Raw genomic sequence first — 16,390 nt, 5'->3', positions numbered from 1 at the left:
GTAGATTGGAGTTGATTTACACTAAAATAGTGCTGACACCAGTTTTTTTTCGATTTGACTCAATTTGTAGTTTGATTCGATTTTCAATTCAATTTTGTACCTACTTTTTTCTTTTGACAATTTTTTTGTTTACTTATAGTTTTTATGTTGCAATTTTTGGGATTCGACTAAAATATCTAGTACTTTTAATTTTAAAAAGAATATCATTGTTTCAATTAAATTCTTCTGACAATTGTTTTTTTTAGATGATGTTTCAGTTTACTTTGTGTAATCTTGTATATATAAATTATTGGAATTATTTTTTTCTCGCTTTGATAACATATGAGTTGAACATTATATTTTAATTAATTAATAGAATAGAAAAAGGAGGAGAGGAACATGTTTGTCTAAAGTTTACCTACACTAACTCATGTTAAAATATTTTTAAAAAAATGTCTATAGGTGAAACAAGAACATCCAAATAGGTTATTATCCCACAAAATTTTTACAAGAAAATGAAAATCAAGTCCTTACAACTCACAAATTTAGAATATCTTTTTTTGTTTTCTCATTTTATTTTATTTTTAAAATTTGTGAATTTAAACCTAAATGACATTTGTATAGCTATACCATTTCTTAAAAGTTAAAAGTTAAAAGTTAAAAGTTATATTATTTTCCAATTATTATTACTCTTTATTAGAAGTGGCACTTGAGGGTGTACGAACACTGCTATATGCAGTTGTACAAAATGCACCAATAGTTGTATTTTTTTTAAGGATAATTTCATAATTTTATCTTATTAGTCTATATTACTTTATGTCAAACACCAATAGTTTGGGCTTTGTGGGCTTATTGATTGGCTATTAGACACGTAAGTACTCTCTTTGATGTTAGATTTTTCTCCGCACAGACATAGGTCTATTGAGGGCATCTCCAATCCTACACTATATTTTACGCTTCAAATATAGAGTTCTCTAATTTTTTAAGACAATCAACTCCAACTCAATTCTCTATTTTACTCTCTAAAAAAGAATCTTATTTTCTCTCCTCAATATTATATTATTATTTCTATTTCTATTTCATTTTCTTATTTCATAATATAAATTCATTCTTTTTTTTTTCAAAATAATCACCCTATATAATTTTCATATAATATAAAATTATTATTTTTAAAATTCTTTATTTAATATAAAATTATATTTTATTATAAATTTTAAAGAACAACTACGAAAAATTGAAAAAAGAAATCAACAAGCACAACCGCAATCACAAACACAACAATTTTCTAGATCATACATTATTATTTTTCCGAATATTGTTAAATCTAAAAACGACATGCAGGATTACTAAATTATTGTTGTGATTTTAAAAAACATTATGTTATATATTGTATTGTTATCTTGTATTTGGATTATTATGTCATGTATTGTATTTTTAAATTGAATTTTTCATTTTATCATTTAAATTTTGTGCATTCTTCATAGTGAAAATCAATAATAATTTCAAATTATCTCTTAAAGTGACAAAATATTTAAAATATTGTTAATTCGGGACGAAAGTAGTATATATTAAATAACATATTTTTTAAAATGTTGTACTATATTTAAAAAGAATTACGAATATTACAAATTTATTTAATAGACCTTATATGAAAAATAATATGTTAGTTACAAATAATAGAAATAATATTAAAGTAATGAAAAAGTGAAATAGAGAGGTGAATAGCAGTTGTCCAAATCTCTCTATAAATAGAGAATAGAGAGCTTTTTTGTAACATCTCGCAACTAGAAGGAAGTTTAAAATCTGGAAATAGTTATTTCTGGAAAGTGCAAGGAAATCTGGAAAATTTCAAGTTAAAGTGAGTTTTGGTCAACTTCAAATGACCATAACTCCTAACTCAGGATGAGTTAGGTGTAGTTCCAGATATGGTTGGAAATCTCTTCGAATGATCTTTCCAACGCCGCTAAGTTTGCACCATTCCGAGTTCGTATGAGTAAATTATTCCCTTTGGAAGTTGGACTGTTGGAATAAGGAAATGTCTAATCCGGATTTTAGAAGGGCGATTTAGTCTTTTCCTTACCTAATTTCTCTAATTCGTTTTAGGAGATTAATTGGGGTAAAACCAGACTTTATTCAGTTTAGAAAAATTAGAATTTACGCTAGGGCTTGGAGAGGAGAAGAAAGAAGAGAAAAAGAGAAGAGAAATCAAGAAATCGCCAAGAACGTTCAAGCCTTGCGAGTGGAATTCATCGGGGGTGATCCCTAAAAGGTATGTGAGATCACATAGTATTGGGTTAGTTCGCCCACATGCCAATCTTGTTTCAATACAACGAATTTAGGTTATTTGAATGCAAAGAAAGTGAGTTCTTGAAGAACATTGTTGAAAATTTGTTGAGTTCTTGATGGTTGTGTTGTTGAAGTCTCTTGTTGATTTGATTCGTGTTTCCGAGTGAAATTTTGTGTTGAATCTATTGTATATTGAGGGTATAAATGATTCTAAGTGTTTGGGGAAAGAACCATTGAATTTTAGAGGGTTTAGAGATGAAAAACAAAGTAGAAAAATCGGAGTTTTCTGGGCAAGGGATTGGGGAGCCGCGCCTGCCAGAGCGCCACAAAAGTTCCTCTGAACTTTGGCCTCTGGCGCGTCGCGCCAGCCAAAGCGCAAAAGAAAGTTCTCTGAACTTTGAGGGCTGGCGCCCCGAGCCTCTCAGAGCGCCAGGGACGCCAGTTCTCCCAATTTTTCCCCCACCCTTTCGTACTAGTTCCTAAGTGATGTACCTATGTTTCCTAGTTAATTCTAACACTCCAAGGTACATCTAAACATCATGAAATCATCCATAAACATGAGATCATGAACCTTGAATCCATAATCCAATTCAAGGAAAGTTAAGATCAAAGTCAAGAGAAGTAAGAGTCAAGTCAAGATAAGTTCTTAGAATTTTCCAAAAGTCTTTTCTAAATGTTTTAACTTTGTTTTAAGACTTAAAGTTCAAGTTGAGTAAGGAGTAAAGAGTAAAGTTTGAAGTTTATTTCTTCAAAAGTATATGGGGACTAAGTATTCCCAAAGAGATTTAAAATGTTTTGACATTTAAATAAGAACGGAAACTGAGATTTCCAAAGAGCTTACGGGCTAGTTTTCAGAAAAAGTAATCGCTTTCTAAATGAAGCAAGAAAGGAAACTTTGATTTCCAAGATAGCCTTTGAGCTAAGTTTTTTAGCACTAATCTCAAATCACAGAAGAAGTATGTTTCTAAAACATAAGAGCCAGTATATTTTGGAAGTAGTATTGAGCACCGAATTGGGGACGAGAATGAGTTTAGATAACTCACGTCACCATAGAACCATGTAGCCACCATGGGTAGAAAAGGGTCATACTTTTTAGATGAATCCTTTTCGAAATAGACTAGTGGATCCATTAGGCAGTTCAGGTTCTATACCTTTGGCCGAGTATAGGATGCGCTGGCAGCATGAGGTAGATCGTTGTATCATCACTATAGCTCTTATGTGATGGTTGTCGGTTAGAGAAACTCCCACAGAAGTTATTGTATTTTTATATACATCAGTTTATTATATTTTTATATACATTTCAGAGTTATGTTGTATCATTATGCATACATAGAGTTGACATCATGTTTTTAAACAACTTTTCTTTATATTGCATTTGTTTAAACTGCTTTATATTGAAATGAGTTCAGTTAAGTATTCATGATTTGAGAAGAGCCAAGGTAAGTGTTTCTTTCAAATTCTTTTTCCAGCCTATGTTGTTTTAGCATTCCAACTCGCATACTCATACATTCAATCTACTGATGCCAGTTGGTCTGCATCTTATTATGATACAGACACAGGTAACTAGGATCGGCATTCTAACGCACCGTTGATCCAGTGAGCAGTTCAGAGTTAGTCGGTGAGCCTCTTTGCATTCCGGAGGATCTATTTTCATTTCTTTCTAGTTAGTTCATTAGGATGTTGTGGGGTTTGTCCCAACATCCATCTCAGTTGTTTTAGAGGCTTCATAGACAGTCACATGTTAGTCCTTTGAGTCTTTTCATTATCATTTCTTATGGTTAAGACTTGGGTTGCCACTTTTGGCCAAGTTGAATGTTTAATTTTTAAAACATTCTCAGTTATTTTATTATCCAGTTCAGTTAAGTTCATTGATCATTATAGATATGAATATTGTCTTCCGCTGAGTTAAGTAAGTCAAGCCAAGGGTTCGTTTCGGGCCAATAATGGCTTTCGAGTGCCAGTCCCGCCCAGGGTGTAGACTCGGGGAGTGACAAACTTGGTATCAGAGCATAGAGTTCAAGTGTCCTATGGTGTCTATGAAGCCATGTCAGTAAGATCTTGTTTATGGTTGTGAGGGCCCACTTCTATAAACGAGGGACTACAGATACTTAAAAAAAGTTTCCCTTTTTTCATACTCTTAATCGTGCAATAGAGCTATGTAATAGAGACTTATTCTAACTCGTGCATTTCTCAGAATCATTCGACTACCCATCATACTAGAGGTGGTTGAAAAATAGAGTCAGTTCTTTGTAAATAAGTTGTTCTTTGCAAGAGTCTTGAGGAAGTCATGAGATTCCAGAGGGGCTTGAGAGAAGCCCAAGAGTTAGTTAAGTGTTCAGTTTCAGAAGAATGCACTCATATTCATATGAATCGTGCGTTTGAGCTAAAAGCGAGTTGTACTCTTTTCCTTAAGCCTTGTTTCAGCTGAGATCCTTATGAGGAGGTATGTTTAGATCTTGGGTAATATTTCCACCCCAAAAGGTAACATGAGTTACGAGATCATGAACAGTAGTAGTGAAAGAGCCTAGAGTTAGAGGAAAGTATGCAGAGGTTTAGTGATTTAAGAAAGGGAGATAATGTTTTGAAGAGCTATATTACTATAACCATGCACCTAATATGTTTTTAATGAAGAGTTTTCCCTTATGGGTAGAGTAAGAGTTGCTAGTCAAGATAAGATAGAGTATATGTTTGTTAACCAGAATCGATTTGATGTCGATGTGCCATCACATTAGAGGAGACTAAATTCATGTGTTGAATAAGAGAGCAGAGTATTCATGAAGGGATAGATATAAACCAGGCTTATGATATGTTTGAGAGGGTCTTGATGTACAGAAGGTTATAGAACTGATTAAGTAATAAGGTATAGTATAGTAGGCGAGCAATCATATTGATATTCGGGTTTAGTCATAAATATTAAGCTTGAATTCGAGATGAGTGTCATGATAAAAAGAATGACAACATGAGGGTGATGATGTTAGTCTTGATATTTGATCTTGTAGACTTGGCATAGAGTAGGTGAGGAATTGAAATGTTAGCTCCAATGAATATGAGTGGTACAGGTGAGAGACCCTAACCTTTAGATAAGGGCAGTGAAGTGTGGCTAAGTCACAAGAGTAACAAGAGCATTAAGAGGTGTATCGAGAGGGTATGTTACCAGATAAGGTTCCAATTAAGTGATAATTTTTCATGTGTGCCTAGATAGAATAATTGAGTTGAGTATTTCAAGTCGAGTATCATATCTTTGAGTCGAGTATCATATCTTTGAAGTCGAGTATCTGATCGTTGAGTACTTCTGAATTGAATAAGTTTGAGTAGTTTTGAATATCTTTGAGTATTCCTTGAGTTGAGTAAGTTTGAGAAGAGGTAAGTAAGTTTCCTTTTTATTAAGTTTCAAGCTTATGTTTATGCTTTAGAATTCCTCTTACATTCTCGTACATTCCATGTACTGAGCCATTTGGCCTGCATCTTCTCATGATGCAGACACCGGTATTCAGGATCATCAACAGGCGATTCGTTGATACATCCGGGAGTTCGAGTTAGCTATGGTGAGCCTCCTTGATTCCGGAGGATTTCATTTACTTTTCAGTTTAGTCAGGATGTCGTGGGTCTTGTCCCGACTTCCATCTTTATCAGTTAGAGGCTTCATAGATAGTCAGTATAGTTGAGAAGTTTGTATTATTCATTTATTTTATTAAAGTTTTAAAGACTTAAGTTGCCTATTCCTCCGTCGCGTACACCTTTTTCGTCCACCTGCTCCTATTGTGACTACACGCGCGCGACAGCTGGCAAAACTGATGATGTGGATTTCCACCTGGATAAATAATAGCCACTTAGATAAATTAATATTGCAAAAAATAAATTTCTTAAATTTAAAATTCATTGTTTAAAAGTTATATTTGAATAAGGGCTTATTTCGCAGAACTCCTTTTGGATTTGGGTTTTTCTAGACGTGAAGTTGGTCGATTNTCCTTATGAGGAGGTATGTTTAGATCTTGGGTAATATTTCCACCCCAAAAGGTAACATGAGTTACGAGATCATGAATAGTAGTAGTGAAAGAGCCTAGAGTTAGAGGAAAGTATGCAGAGGTTTAGTGATTTAAGAAAGGGAAATAATGTTTTGAAGAGCTATATTACTATAATCATGCACCTAATATGTTTTTAATGAAGAGGTTTTCCTTATGGGTAGAGTAAGAGTTGCTAGTCAAGATGAGATAGAGTATATGTTTGTTAACCAGAATAGAGTTGATGTCGATGTGCCATCACATTAGAGGAGACTAAATTCATGTGTTGGATAAGAGAGCAGAGTATTCATGAAGGGATAGATATAAACCAGGCTTATGATATGTTTGAGAGGGTCTTGATGTACAGAAGGTTATAGAACTGATTAAGTAATGAGGTATAGTATAGTAGGCGAGCAATCATATTGATATTCGGGTTTAGTCATAAATATTAAGCTTGAATTCTAGATGAGTGTCATGATCAAAAGAATGACAACATGAGGGTGATGATGTTAGTCTTGATCTTTGATCTTGTAGACTTGGCATAGAGTAGGTGAGGAATTGAAATGTTAGCTCCAATGAATATGAGTGGTACAGGTGAGAGACCCTAACCTTTAGATAAGGGCAGTGAAGTGTGGCTAAGTCACAAGAGTAACAACAACATTAAGAGGTGTATCGAGATGGTATATTACCGGATGAGGTTCCAATTAAGTGATAATTTTTCATGTGTGCCTAGATAGAATAATTGAGTTGAGTATCCAGAGTTGAGTATTTCAAATTGAGTATCATATCTTTGAGTCGAGTATCATATCTTTGAAGTCGAGTATCTTATCGTTGAGTACTTCTGAGTTGAATAAGTTTGAGTAGTTTTGAATATCCTTGAGTATTCCTTGAGTTGAGTAAGTTTGAGAAGAGGTAAGTATGTTTTCTTTTTATTAAGTTTCAAGCTTATGTTTATGCTTTAGAATTCCTCTTACATTCTCGTACATTCCACGTACTGAGCCATTTGGCATGCATCTTCTCATGATGCAGACACAATTATTCAGGATCATCAACAGGAGATTCGTTGATACATCCGGGAGTTCGAGTTAGCTATGGTGAGCCTCCTTGTTTTTGGAGGATTTCATTTACTTTTCAGTTTAGTCAGGATGTCGTGGGTCTTGTCTCGACTTCCATCTTTATCAGTTAGAGGCTTCATAGATAGTCAGTATAGTTGAGAAGTCTATATTTATTCATTTATTTTATTAAATGTTTTAAAGACTTAAGTTGTCTATTTTATGGCGAGCTGAATATCTTATTTTTATTTAGAGTTTTCTTTTGAGTTAAAGCTTTGTATTTGAGTTATTGATTTTATTCAGTTTTTAAGCTTTGTATGCTTGAATCAGTTTTCCGCTTGTAGTCAGCCAGGATGAGGGTTCGCTTGGGGACCAGCAATGGTTCTCGAGTGCTGGCCACGTCCAGGGTGTAGGCTCGGGTCGTGAGTGCTCAAAAACTTAACTCAAAGGCTATCTTGGAAATCTCAGTTTCCTCTCTTGCTTTATTGTGAAAGCATTTACTCTTTAACTGAAAACTAGCCCAAAGGCTCTTTACAAAAAAAAAAAAAAAACTAGCTCAAAGGCTCTTTTGAAAAATCTCAGTTTTTTGTTCTTATTTAAATGTGAAAACATTTTAAACTCTTTTGGGAATACATAGTCCTGATATACTCTTTTGAAGAAATGAACTCAACTCTTTATTCTTTACTCTTTACTCTGTGCTTAACTCAAAATTTAAGTCTTAAAACAAAGTTAAAACGTTTGTAAAAGACTTCTTAAAATATGGTTCATGTCGAATTATGGACGTGAACGACTCAATGCAAGGTTTTCAATAACCAAAGATAGAACTCAATACTTGGAACTCAAGAACTTCAATAATACTACTCACTTCAAGAATGCTCAACTCAGAGGGTTCATGCGGAATTTATGAGCATGAAGTACTCAACTTAAGGACTCAAAAATACTTCTCATCTCAGGATGGTTTGACTTATAATGTTCATGCGGAATTATGGGCATCAACAACTCAACTCATGGACTTCATGGGTAATAGGTAATAGTCCCATGATTAGGAATGTAATCTCAAATGGGTTAGGAACTCGATACTCAAGACTTAGAACTTGAAAATACTACTTTTCTCAATTATGCTCAATTTATAGAGTTCAAACGAAATTATGGGCATGAACAACTCGACTCACAGGTCTACATAACTACATGGAACTCATATATATGACTCTTCTCATTCTCTTACTTACTACGTCAAACTTAGTTCAAATCGATAGTTGACCTCAAAGGATGAACAATTGAACTCTACTCTTAACTCTCTCTTGAATGTGAATTATGAATTCAAGATTTAAGGTTCATGATATGAATAATATAGATGATAGTGTAGACTCATGAATACATTCTCCTCACTCTCATGCTCACTTACTTACTTGAGTCTTGAAACAAGTTACTAGAAGTTGTAGAAGACTCCTCAAAATAACTCAAAGAGACTTTCTTAGAATGTTCGAAAGAATTCTCAAAACTTAACTCTCAACTCTACCTTGAATTTGAATTATGAATTCAAGGTTATGATCATGTTAGGAATGATTTTAGGTTTTTAGAAGTAGCTTAGAGTAGTTAGAATCGAAAAGGAGTGAAAGTGCACTTTAAACGAACTCAAACGGGGCAACTGACGACAAACTGGATGGGTAGGCGACCCTAGGGTTTGGGGTGCTCAAGCTGGCGCATTGCGCCAGGCCCCAACCTAGAAAATCCAACAAAATTCTTTGCTCATTTTCTCACCCTATTTCACCTAGAATCGAATGGTTTCTTCCCCAATCACTTGGATTCGATTACTTAACATAAGTACACTATAATCTACTCAATACAGCCCTTAAAACACTCACTTTGATCTCAAGAAATCATCAAGAACCCAACACAACAAGATTTAGAAAGAACTTCAAGAACACCTATCAAGAACTTAAATCCTTCAACTTTTTGAGAATGAAACTTCGCTGAAAATAATATGTTTGGCGTGTGGGTGAACAAACCCAACACTATGGAAGCTTACATACCTCTTAGGGATCAAACCCATGGCCACAACCCGCAACAACTCTCAAGAATTTCGACGAACGCTTCGATCTTTTCTCTTTTCTCCTCTTTTCTCTTTTTCTTTTCTCTTCTTGAACTCTCAACTAAAACCCTTAGCGTAAACTAGGATTATAAAACTGAACCTAATCATATTAGACCTTTAAATATTACTAAAAACAAATTAAATTTGATTGGATAAGGAAAAGACCAAAATACCCCTTTAAAATCCTATTTTGACTTTCCTTATCTACACAGCCCAACTTCGAATGGACATACCTCCCTCATACGAACTCGAAACTGAGCAAACTCAGTGGCGTTGGAAAGATAATTCAGAGGTATTCCCTAAGGTATTTGGTAGCACACCTAAATCATCCTGAGAAAGGAGTTATGGTCGTTTAAAGTCAACCCAAAACTCATACTTAGCTTAACTTGCGAAATTTCAGATTTTTGCTATGTCCAATTTAGTTCTTTTTGAAACTCAAAGGGCTACATCTAGTGACCTGACCTTAATACTTAAGAAATTTTAAATTCCTTAGTAAAATCCTACTCACAACGAAGGACGGTTCAAGTCTTAGCTCAAAAATTTTATGGGGTGTTACAATATCTCCCCCTTGGGATCATTTGTCCTCGAATGACGACTGGACTGGGTATGAAATGGGTTACTCTTACTAAGGTCTAAGTCTAATGGTCTGCTCTTACTATATTCAAGCTTAACCCAAATCCTTAGGTTCGGGTTCTATACCTATCTATAAGGAATCTCATCCCAAAACTATTACTTTTTACCACCACATTCAAGCTTAGTACTTGAACAACTCCATGAACTCCTACTAACCAACTCCTTCAGATCCAACTAAGGGATCTCATTTAACTATTTCTCTTAGTAAAACCTAATCCTCTTCTTCCTCATTGTTAATAACCTTAGATGGAATTATCACACCATCACTAACACGATAAGAACATCAACCTCCTCTTTTTAACATCACTCCATTACAAAAAGGACCTCTAAAAGGATATCCCCAAAACTCTTTGAATTCATTACCGTCTAAATCTCAAACACTTGACTCTATTTCTCATCTTGCCATCTCACCCTTGGGTCTAAAGCTAACACTTGAAAACTATCGACATATTCCATCATCTCTAAATGGTCTACATCCTCTTTTACTCTAACATTCGGGAGAAGTTTATCTCATGACTACTGAACTCTCAATAGGTAGGTACTAAGACCTCTTTCTAAGGTGTTTCTCTTAACCTCTTCTAATTACATACCCTCTTGGTACACCTCTTAATGTTCTTATTACTCTTCTGACTTAGCCACACTTCACTGCCCTTATCTAAAGGTTAGGGTCTCTCACTTGTACTATTCATCTTTCATAGAAGCTAACATTTCAATTCCTCGTCTACTCTATGTCAAGTCTACCAGATCAAATCCCAAGACTGACATCATCACCCTCATGTTGCCATTCTTTTGATCATGACACTCATCTCAAATTCAAGCTTAATAGTCATTTCTAAACCCGAATATCAATATGATTTCTCGCCTACTATACTATACCTCATTACTTAATTAGTTCTAATACCTTTTGAACATCATGACCCTCTCAAACAAATCATAAGCCTAGCTTAGATCTATCACTTTATGAATACTTATGCTCTTCTATTCAACACTTACACTTGGTCATTACCTACATCATGACACTTCATAACAAACTCCTTTCTAGCTAAAACACACTTTACCTCCTATGTTGGAATCTTTACAACTTATCATTTCTTAGTCTACCCATAAGGGAAAACTCATCATCTATAATTAGGAGGCTACAATAGTTAGGAAAATTTCTCACTTCTTCACACTCATTTCATGCGTTAGAGTTTGAGCTCTAAAAGTTTCCTTCTAATTCGTGCTTGCGCGTGTTTCAGATAATCATGCCTCCACGAAGAGCAGTCAGAGGTCGTCCAGCTAGGAGGAATGTTGAGGAACAAGATTTACCCAATGCACTTGAAGTGCAACCGCAACAAAAAGTTACAAACTCTGAGTTCAGAGAGGCTATAAGGATGCTCAATTAAGTTGTGACCAACCAAGCTGGGCATCAGAGAGGAGCTCGACAAGAAGAGGCTGCCACTTCAAGGATTCGTGAGTTCTTGAGGATGAATCCTCCAACCTTCACTGGTTCGAGCACTACTGAGGATCCAGAGAACTTCATTGAGGAACTGAAAAAGGTGTTCGATGTGATGCATGTTACTGATACTATGAGAGTTAAGCTAGTTGCATATCAGATGAAAATGTTGCTATGACTTGGTTTGATTAGTGGAAAGGGGGTAGAGCTGAGGATGCACCGCCTGCGAGTTGGGCATGTTTTGAAGAGGTTTTCTTGGGGCGTTTCTTTCCCCGAGAATTGAAAAAGGCTAAGGTACTTGAGTTCCTCACACTTAAGTGGGATTCTCTAAGCGTTCATGAGTATGGGTTGAAATTCACCCAACTGTCTCGCTATGCCTCGGAAATGGTTGCGAACATGAGGAGTAGGATGAGTCTGTTTGTTGCTGGGTTATTTCGCCTATCGAACAAAGAGGGTCGGGCAGCAATGCTTATTAGGGACATGGACATTTCGAGGTTGATGGTCTATGTGCAACAAGTAGAGGAAGAGAAGTTAAGGGATAGGGAGGAATTCAAGAACAAAAGGGCTAAGACAGGGAATGAGTCCGGGCTGCAGAAAAGTAATGCCAACCAGACATCCTTCCAATAGAAATAGAAGGGCCCTGCTCCATCATCTGCTAGTGCACTTGCACCTAAGAACAAAGGTGAGTACAATAATCAGAACTTCAGAGCTAAACCTGCGTATTCTCAGGGTAGCGTGGCACAAAGGGGTAGTAAGCCTCCTGCATATGCCAAGTGTGGTAGGAACCATTCAGGTATTTGTCGTGAGGGCTCCACTGGTTGTTTCAAATGTGGTCAGAGTGGGCATTTCATGCGAGAGTGTCCAAAGAACAAGTAGGGAAATGGTAATGGGGGCAGTAGAGCCCAGTCTTCTTTAGTTGCTCTACCAGACAGAGCTACACATAGAGGGGCTACTTCCGGTACTAGCAGAGGAACAAACCGCTTATATGCTATCAACAATCGCCAAGAGCAAGAGGATTCACCAGATGTTGTCACTGGTATGATTCAAGTCTTTGACTTTACTTTTTATGTCTTCCTAGATCCAGGAGCGAGTTTATCTTTTGTAACTCCATATGTTGCTATGAACTTTGATGTTATTCCTGAGCAACTTAGTGAGCCATTCATTGTTTCTACATTTGTTGGTGAGTCTATTCTAGCAGAGAGAGTCTATCGTGATTGTCCCATTTTCGTCAATCACAAGAGTACCATGGCTGATTTAATCGAATTAGACATGGTAGACTTTAATGTCATTCTTGGTATGGACTGGCTTCATGCCTGTTATGCCTCAGTTGATTGTAGAACTCGAGTTGTCAAGTTTTAGTATCCAAATGAGCCAGTCTTAGAGTGGAAAAGTAGTTCAGCAGTGCCTAAGGGTCGTTTCATTTCGTACCTTAAGGCAATGAAGTTAGTTTCTAAGGGGTGTGTCTATCACTTAGTCCGAGTTAATGACTCAAGTGTTGAGGTACCATTTATTCAGTCAGTTCCAGTAGTAAATGAGTTTCCAGAAATCTTTTCAGATGATCTTCCCGAAGTCCCTCCTCTGAGAGAGATAAATTTTGGTATAGATCTTCTTCCAGATACTCGTCTTATCTCTATTCCTCCATACAGAATGGCACCAGCAGAGTTGAAAGGGCAGTTAAATGATCTTTTAGATAAGGGCTTTATTCGACCAAGTGTCTCACCTTGGGATGCTCCGATCTTATTTGTGAGAAAGAAAGATGGTTCTCTTAGGATGTGTATAGATTACCGTCAGTTGAACAAGGTTACTATCAAGAATAAGTATCCTCTTCCGAGAATTGATGATCTTTTCGATCAGCTTCAGGGTGCTTCTTGTTTTTTGAAAATAGACCTCAGACCAGGTTACCATCAGTTGAGAGTAAGGAAATGTGATATTCCAAAGACAGCTTTCAGAACCAAATATGGTCATTATGAGTTTTTGGTCATGTCGTTTAGTTTGACTAATGCACCAGCAACGTTTATGGATCTTATGAATAGAGTCTTCAAACCTTATTTAGATATGTTTGTTATCGTCTTCATTAATGACATACTAATCTATTCAGGGAATGAAGACGACCATGCTAGCCATCTCAGGATAGTTCTTCAGACTTTGAAAGATAAGGAGTCGTATGCTAAATTCTCTAAGTGTGAATTTTGGATTGAATCTGTGGCATTCTTAGGCCATATTGTGTCTGGATAGGGGATTAAAGTTGATACTAAGAAAATTGAGGCAGTGCAAAATTGGCCAAGACCCACATCTCCAACTGATATTAGGAGTTTCTTGGGTTTAGTTGGCTATTATAGAAGGTTTCTAGAGGGGTTCTCGTCTATTTCGTCTCCTTTGATGAAGTTAACTCAGAAGACTGTTAAATTTCAATGGTCTGAAGTTTGTGAGAAAAGCTTTCAGGAATTGAAGAAGAGGTTGACAACTGCCCCAGTTTAACCTTACCAAAAGGTACTTAAGGTTTTGTGGTGTATTGTGATGCATCTAGAGTTGGTTTGGGTTGTGTGTTAATGCAAAATGGCAAAGTCATAGCTTATGCCTCCAGACAGTTGAAAATTCATGAGAAGAACTACCAACCCATAACTTAGAGTTGGCTGCTGTAGTATTCGCTTTGAAGATATGGTGTCATTACTTGTATGGGGTGTATGTTGATGTATTCACTGATCACAAGAGTCTTCAATATGTGTTCACCCAGAAAGAGCTTAATCTCAAACAAAGGAGGTGGTTGGAATTACTCAAGGATTATGATATGAGTATTCTTTATCACCCAGGTAAGGCTAATGTTGTTGTTGATGCTTTCAGCAGGTTGTCTATGGGTAGTACTGCCCATGTTGATGAAGAAAAGAGAGAGTTAGCGAAAGATGTGCATAGACTGGCACGCTTAGGAGTCTGACTGATGGATTCCATAGAAGGAGGAATAATGGTGACTAATGGGGTTGAATCATCACTAGTGTCGGAAGTGAAAGAAAAGCAAGACCAAGATCCTATTTTGCTAGACTTAAAGGCAAATGTTCATAAGCAACGGGTATTGGCTTTTGAACAAGAGGGAGATGGTGTATTTAGATATCAAGGTAGATTGTTTGTACCTATGGTGGATGGACTCCAAGAGATGATCATGGAGGAAGCTCATAGCTCCAGATATTCCATTCATCCGGGTTTCACAAAGATGTATTGCGATTTGAGAGAACTGTATTAGTGGAATGGCATGAAGAAGGGCATTGCAGAGTTTGTTGCTAAGTGTCCAAATTGCCAACAAGTGAAAGTAGAACACCAAAGACCCAGTGGTTTGGCTCAAAATATAGAACTTCTGAAATGGAAGTGGGAGATGATAAATATGGATTTCATCACAAGTTTATCAAGGTCTCGCAGACAACATGATTCTATTTAGGTGATTGTTGACAGAATGACAAAATCAGCCCACTTTTTACCGGTAAAGACTAACAATTCAGCAGAGGATTATGTCAGGTTATATATTCAGGAGGTGGTAAGACTTCATGGGGTCCCAGTCTCTATTATTTCAGATAGAGGTGCATAATTTACTGCACGGTTCGGGAAATCTTTTCAGAAAGGTTTGGGTTCAAAGGTGAACTTGAGTACTGCTTTTCATCCTCAAACAGATCGGCAAGCAGACTGCACCATTCAGACTTTAGAAGATATGTTGAGGGATTGTGTGATTGATTTCAAAGGGAATTAGGATAATCATCTACCTCTCATTGAGTTCGCTTACAATAACAGTTACCACTCTAGCACCCAAATGGCTCCTTATGAAGCTCTTTATAGGAGAAGATGCAGATCTCCTATCGGATGGTTTGAAGTTTGTGAAGCAGGGTTGATAGGACTAGACTTAGTGCATCAAGCTATGGAGAAGGTTAAAGTGATTCAAGAGAGGTTGAAAATGGCAGATAGTCGTCAGAAATCCTACATTGATATTAGGAGAAGAGAGTTGGAGTTTGAAGTAGATGATTGGGTGTAGCTAAAAGTTTCACCCATGAAGGGTGTTATGATGTTTGGTAAGAAGGGGAAGCTTAGTCCCTGGTATATCGGACCTTATCGAATATCCAAAAGGATGGGCAATGTAGCTTATGAGTTGGAGCTGCCACAAGAGGTAGCCGCGGTTCATCCGGTGTCTCACATCTCTATGTTGAAGAAGTGCATGGGCGATCCTTCATTGATCATACCAACTGATAGTATTGAGATTAAGGATAGCTAATCTTATGAGGAGATTCCGGTTCAGGTTCTAGATCGCCAAGTTCGCAAGTTAATGAAAAAAGAGGTTTCATTAGTCAAAGTCCTTCGGAGGAACTAATTTGTTGAAGAAGCAACTTGGGAAGCTGAGGAGGATATGAAGAAGAGATATCCACATCTCTTTGCAACCGGAGAAAATGCAAACCAAGGTACTAATTTTCTTCTTAGTACTATCTAAATTATGAGTGAGCATGTTCCTTGTTTGAAATTGCTTTTGGGATGTTTGATCTTGATATTACCACCCTTAGCTTAGTAAGAGTAAATCTCATTCGAGAACGAATGTTCCCAAGGGGGAGATATTGTAACATCTTGCAACTAGAAGGTGTTATACCCTATTTTAACCAAGGTCAAATTAGTGTACAACATATTGGTGATTTCCAAATTAATTAATTTAAGAAGTCGCCACCTAATTATTTTTAAGGCAAATTAGGATACCTAAAGTATTAACTATGTAATGCTAAAAATGACTTCAATTAAGGTCTACTAACTTATGTGATTCTAGGTAAGAGTTCTAATTTATCCTAAAGGGGAGGGGTAAGGCATCCTTTAAGATTAGTTTTAAAATTATTAACCGGCCAAACTTAAGTTAATTACTTTTAAAAGAAATGAATGCTAAAGATTAAGTAAT

At 36.3% G+C, this 16,390-nt stretch overlaps 1 protein-coding gene across 1 annotated transcript in view; it reads left to right on the top strand.

Moving 5' to 3' along the window:
• LOC125873940 (receptor-like protein 43) overlaps positions 1-12,105 on the top strand; it is a 30,543-nt gene extending 18,438 nt beyond the window's left edge. Inside the window, exon 4 of the mRNA XM_049554761.1 lies at positions 11,671-12,105. Coding sequence (XP_049410718.1) covers positions 11,671-12,105 — 435 coding nt within the window. The remainder of the gene's footprint in view (positions 1-11,670) is intronic.
• Positions 12,106-16,390: the final 4,285 nt, after the last annotated feature.

The sequence above is a fragment of the Solanum stenotomum genome, chromosome 8 (genome assembly GCF_019186545.1).
Source record: "Solanum stenotomum isolate F172 chromosome 8, ASM1918654v1, whole genome shotgun sequence".
NCBI classification, from domain to species: Eukaryota; Viridiplantae; Streptophyta; class Magnoliopsida; order Solanales; family Solanaceae; genus Solanum; species Solanum stenotomum.
Note: the sequence above shows the minus strand (reverse complement) of the source record. Positions and strands in the feature narration are given on the sequence as shown.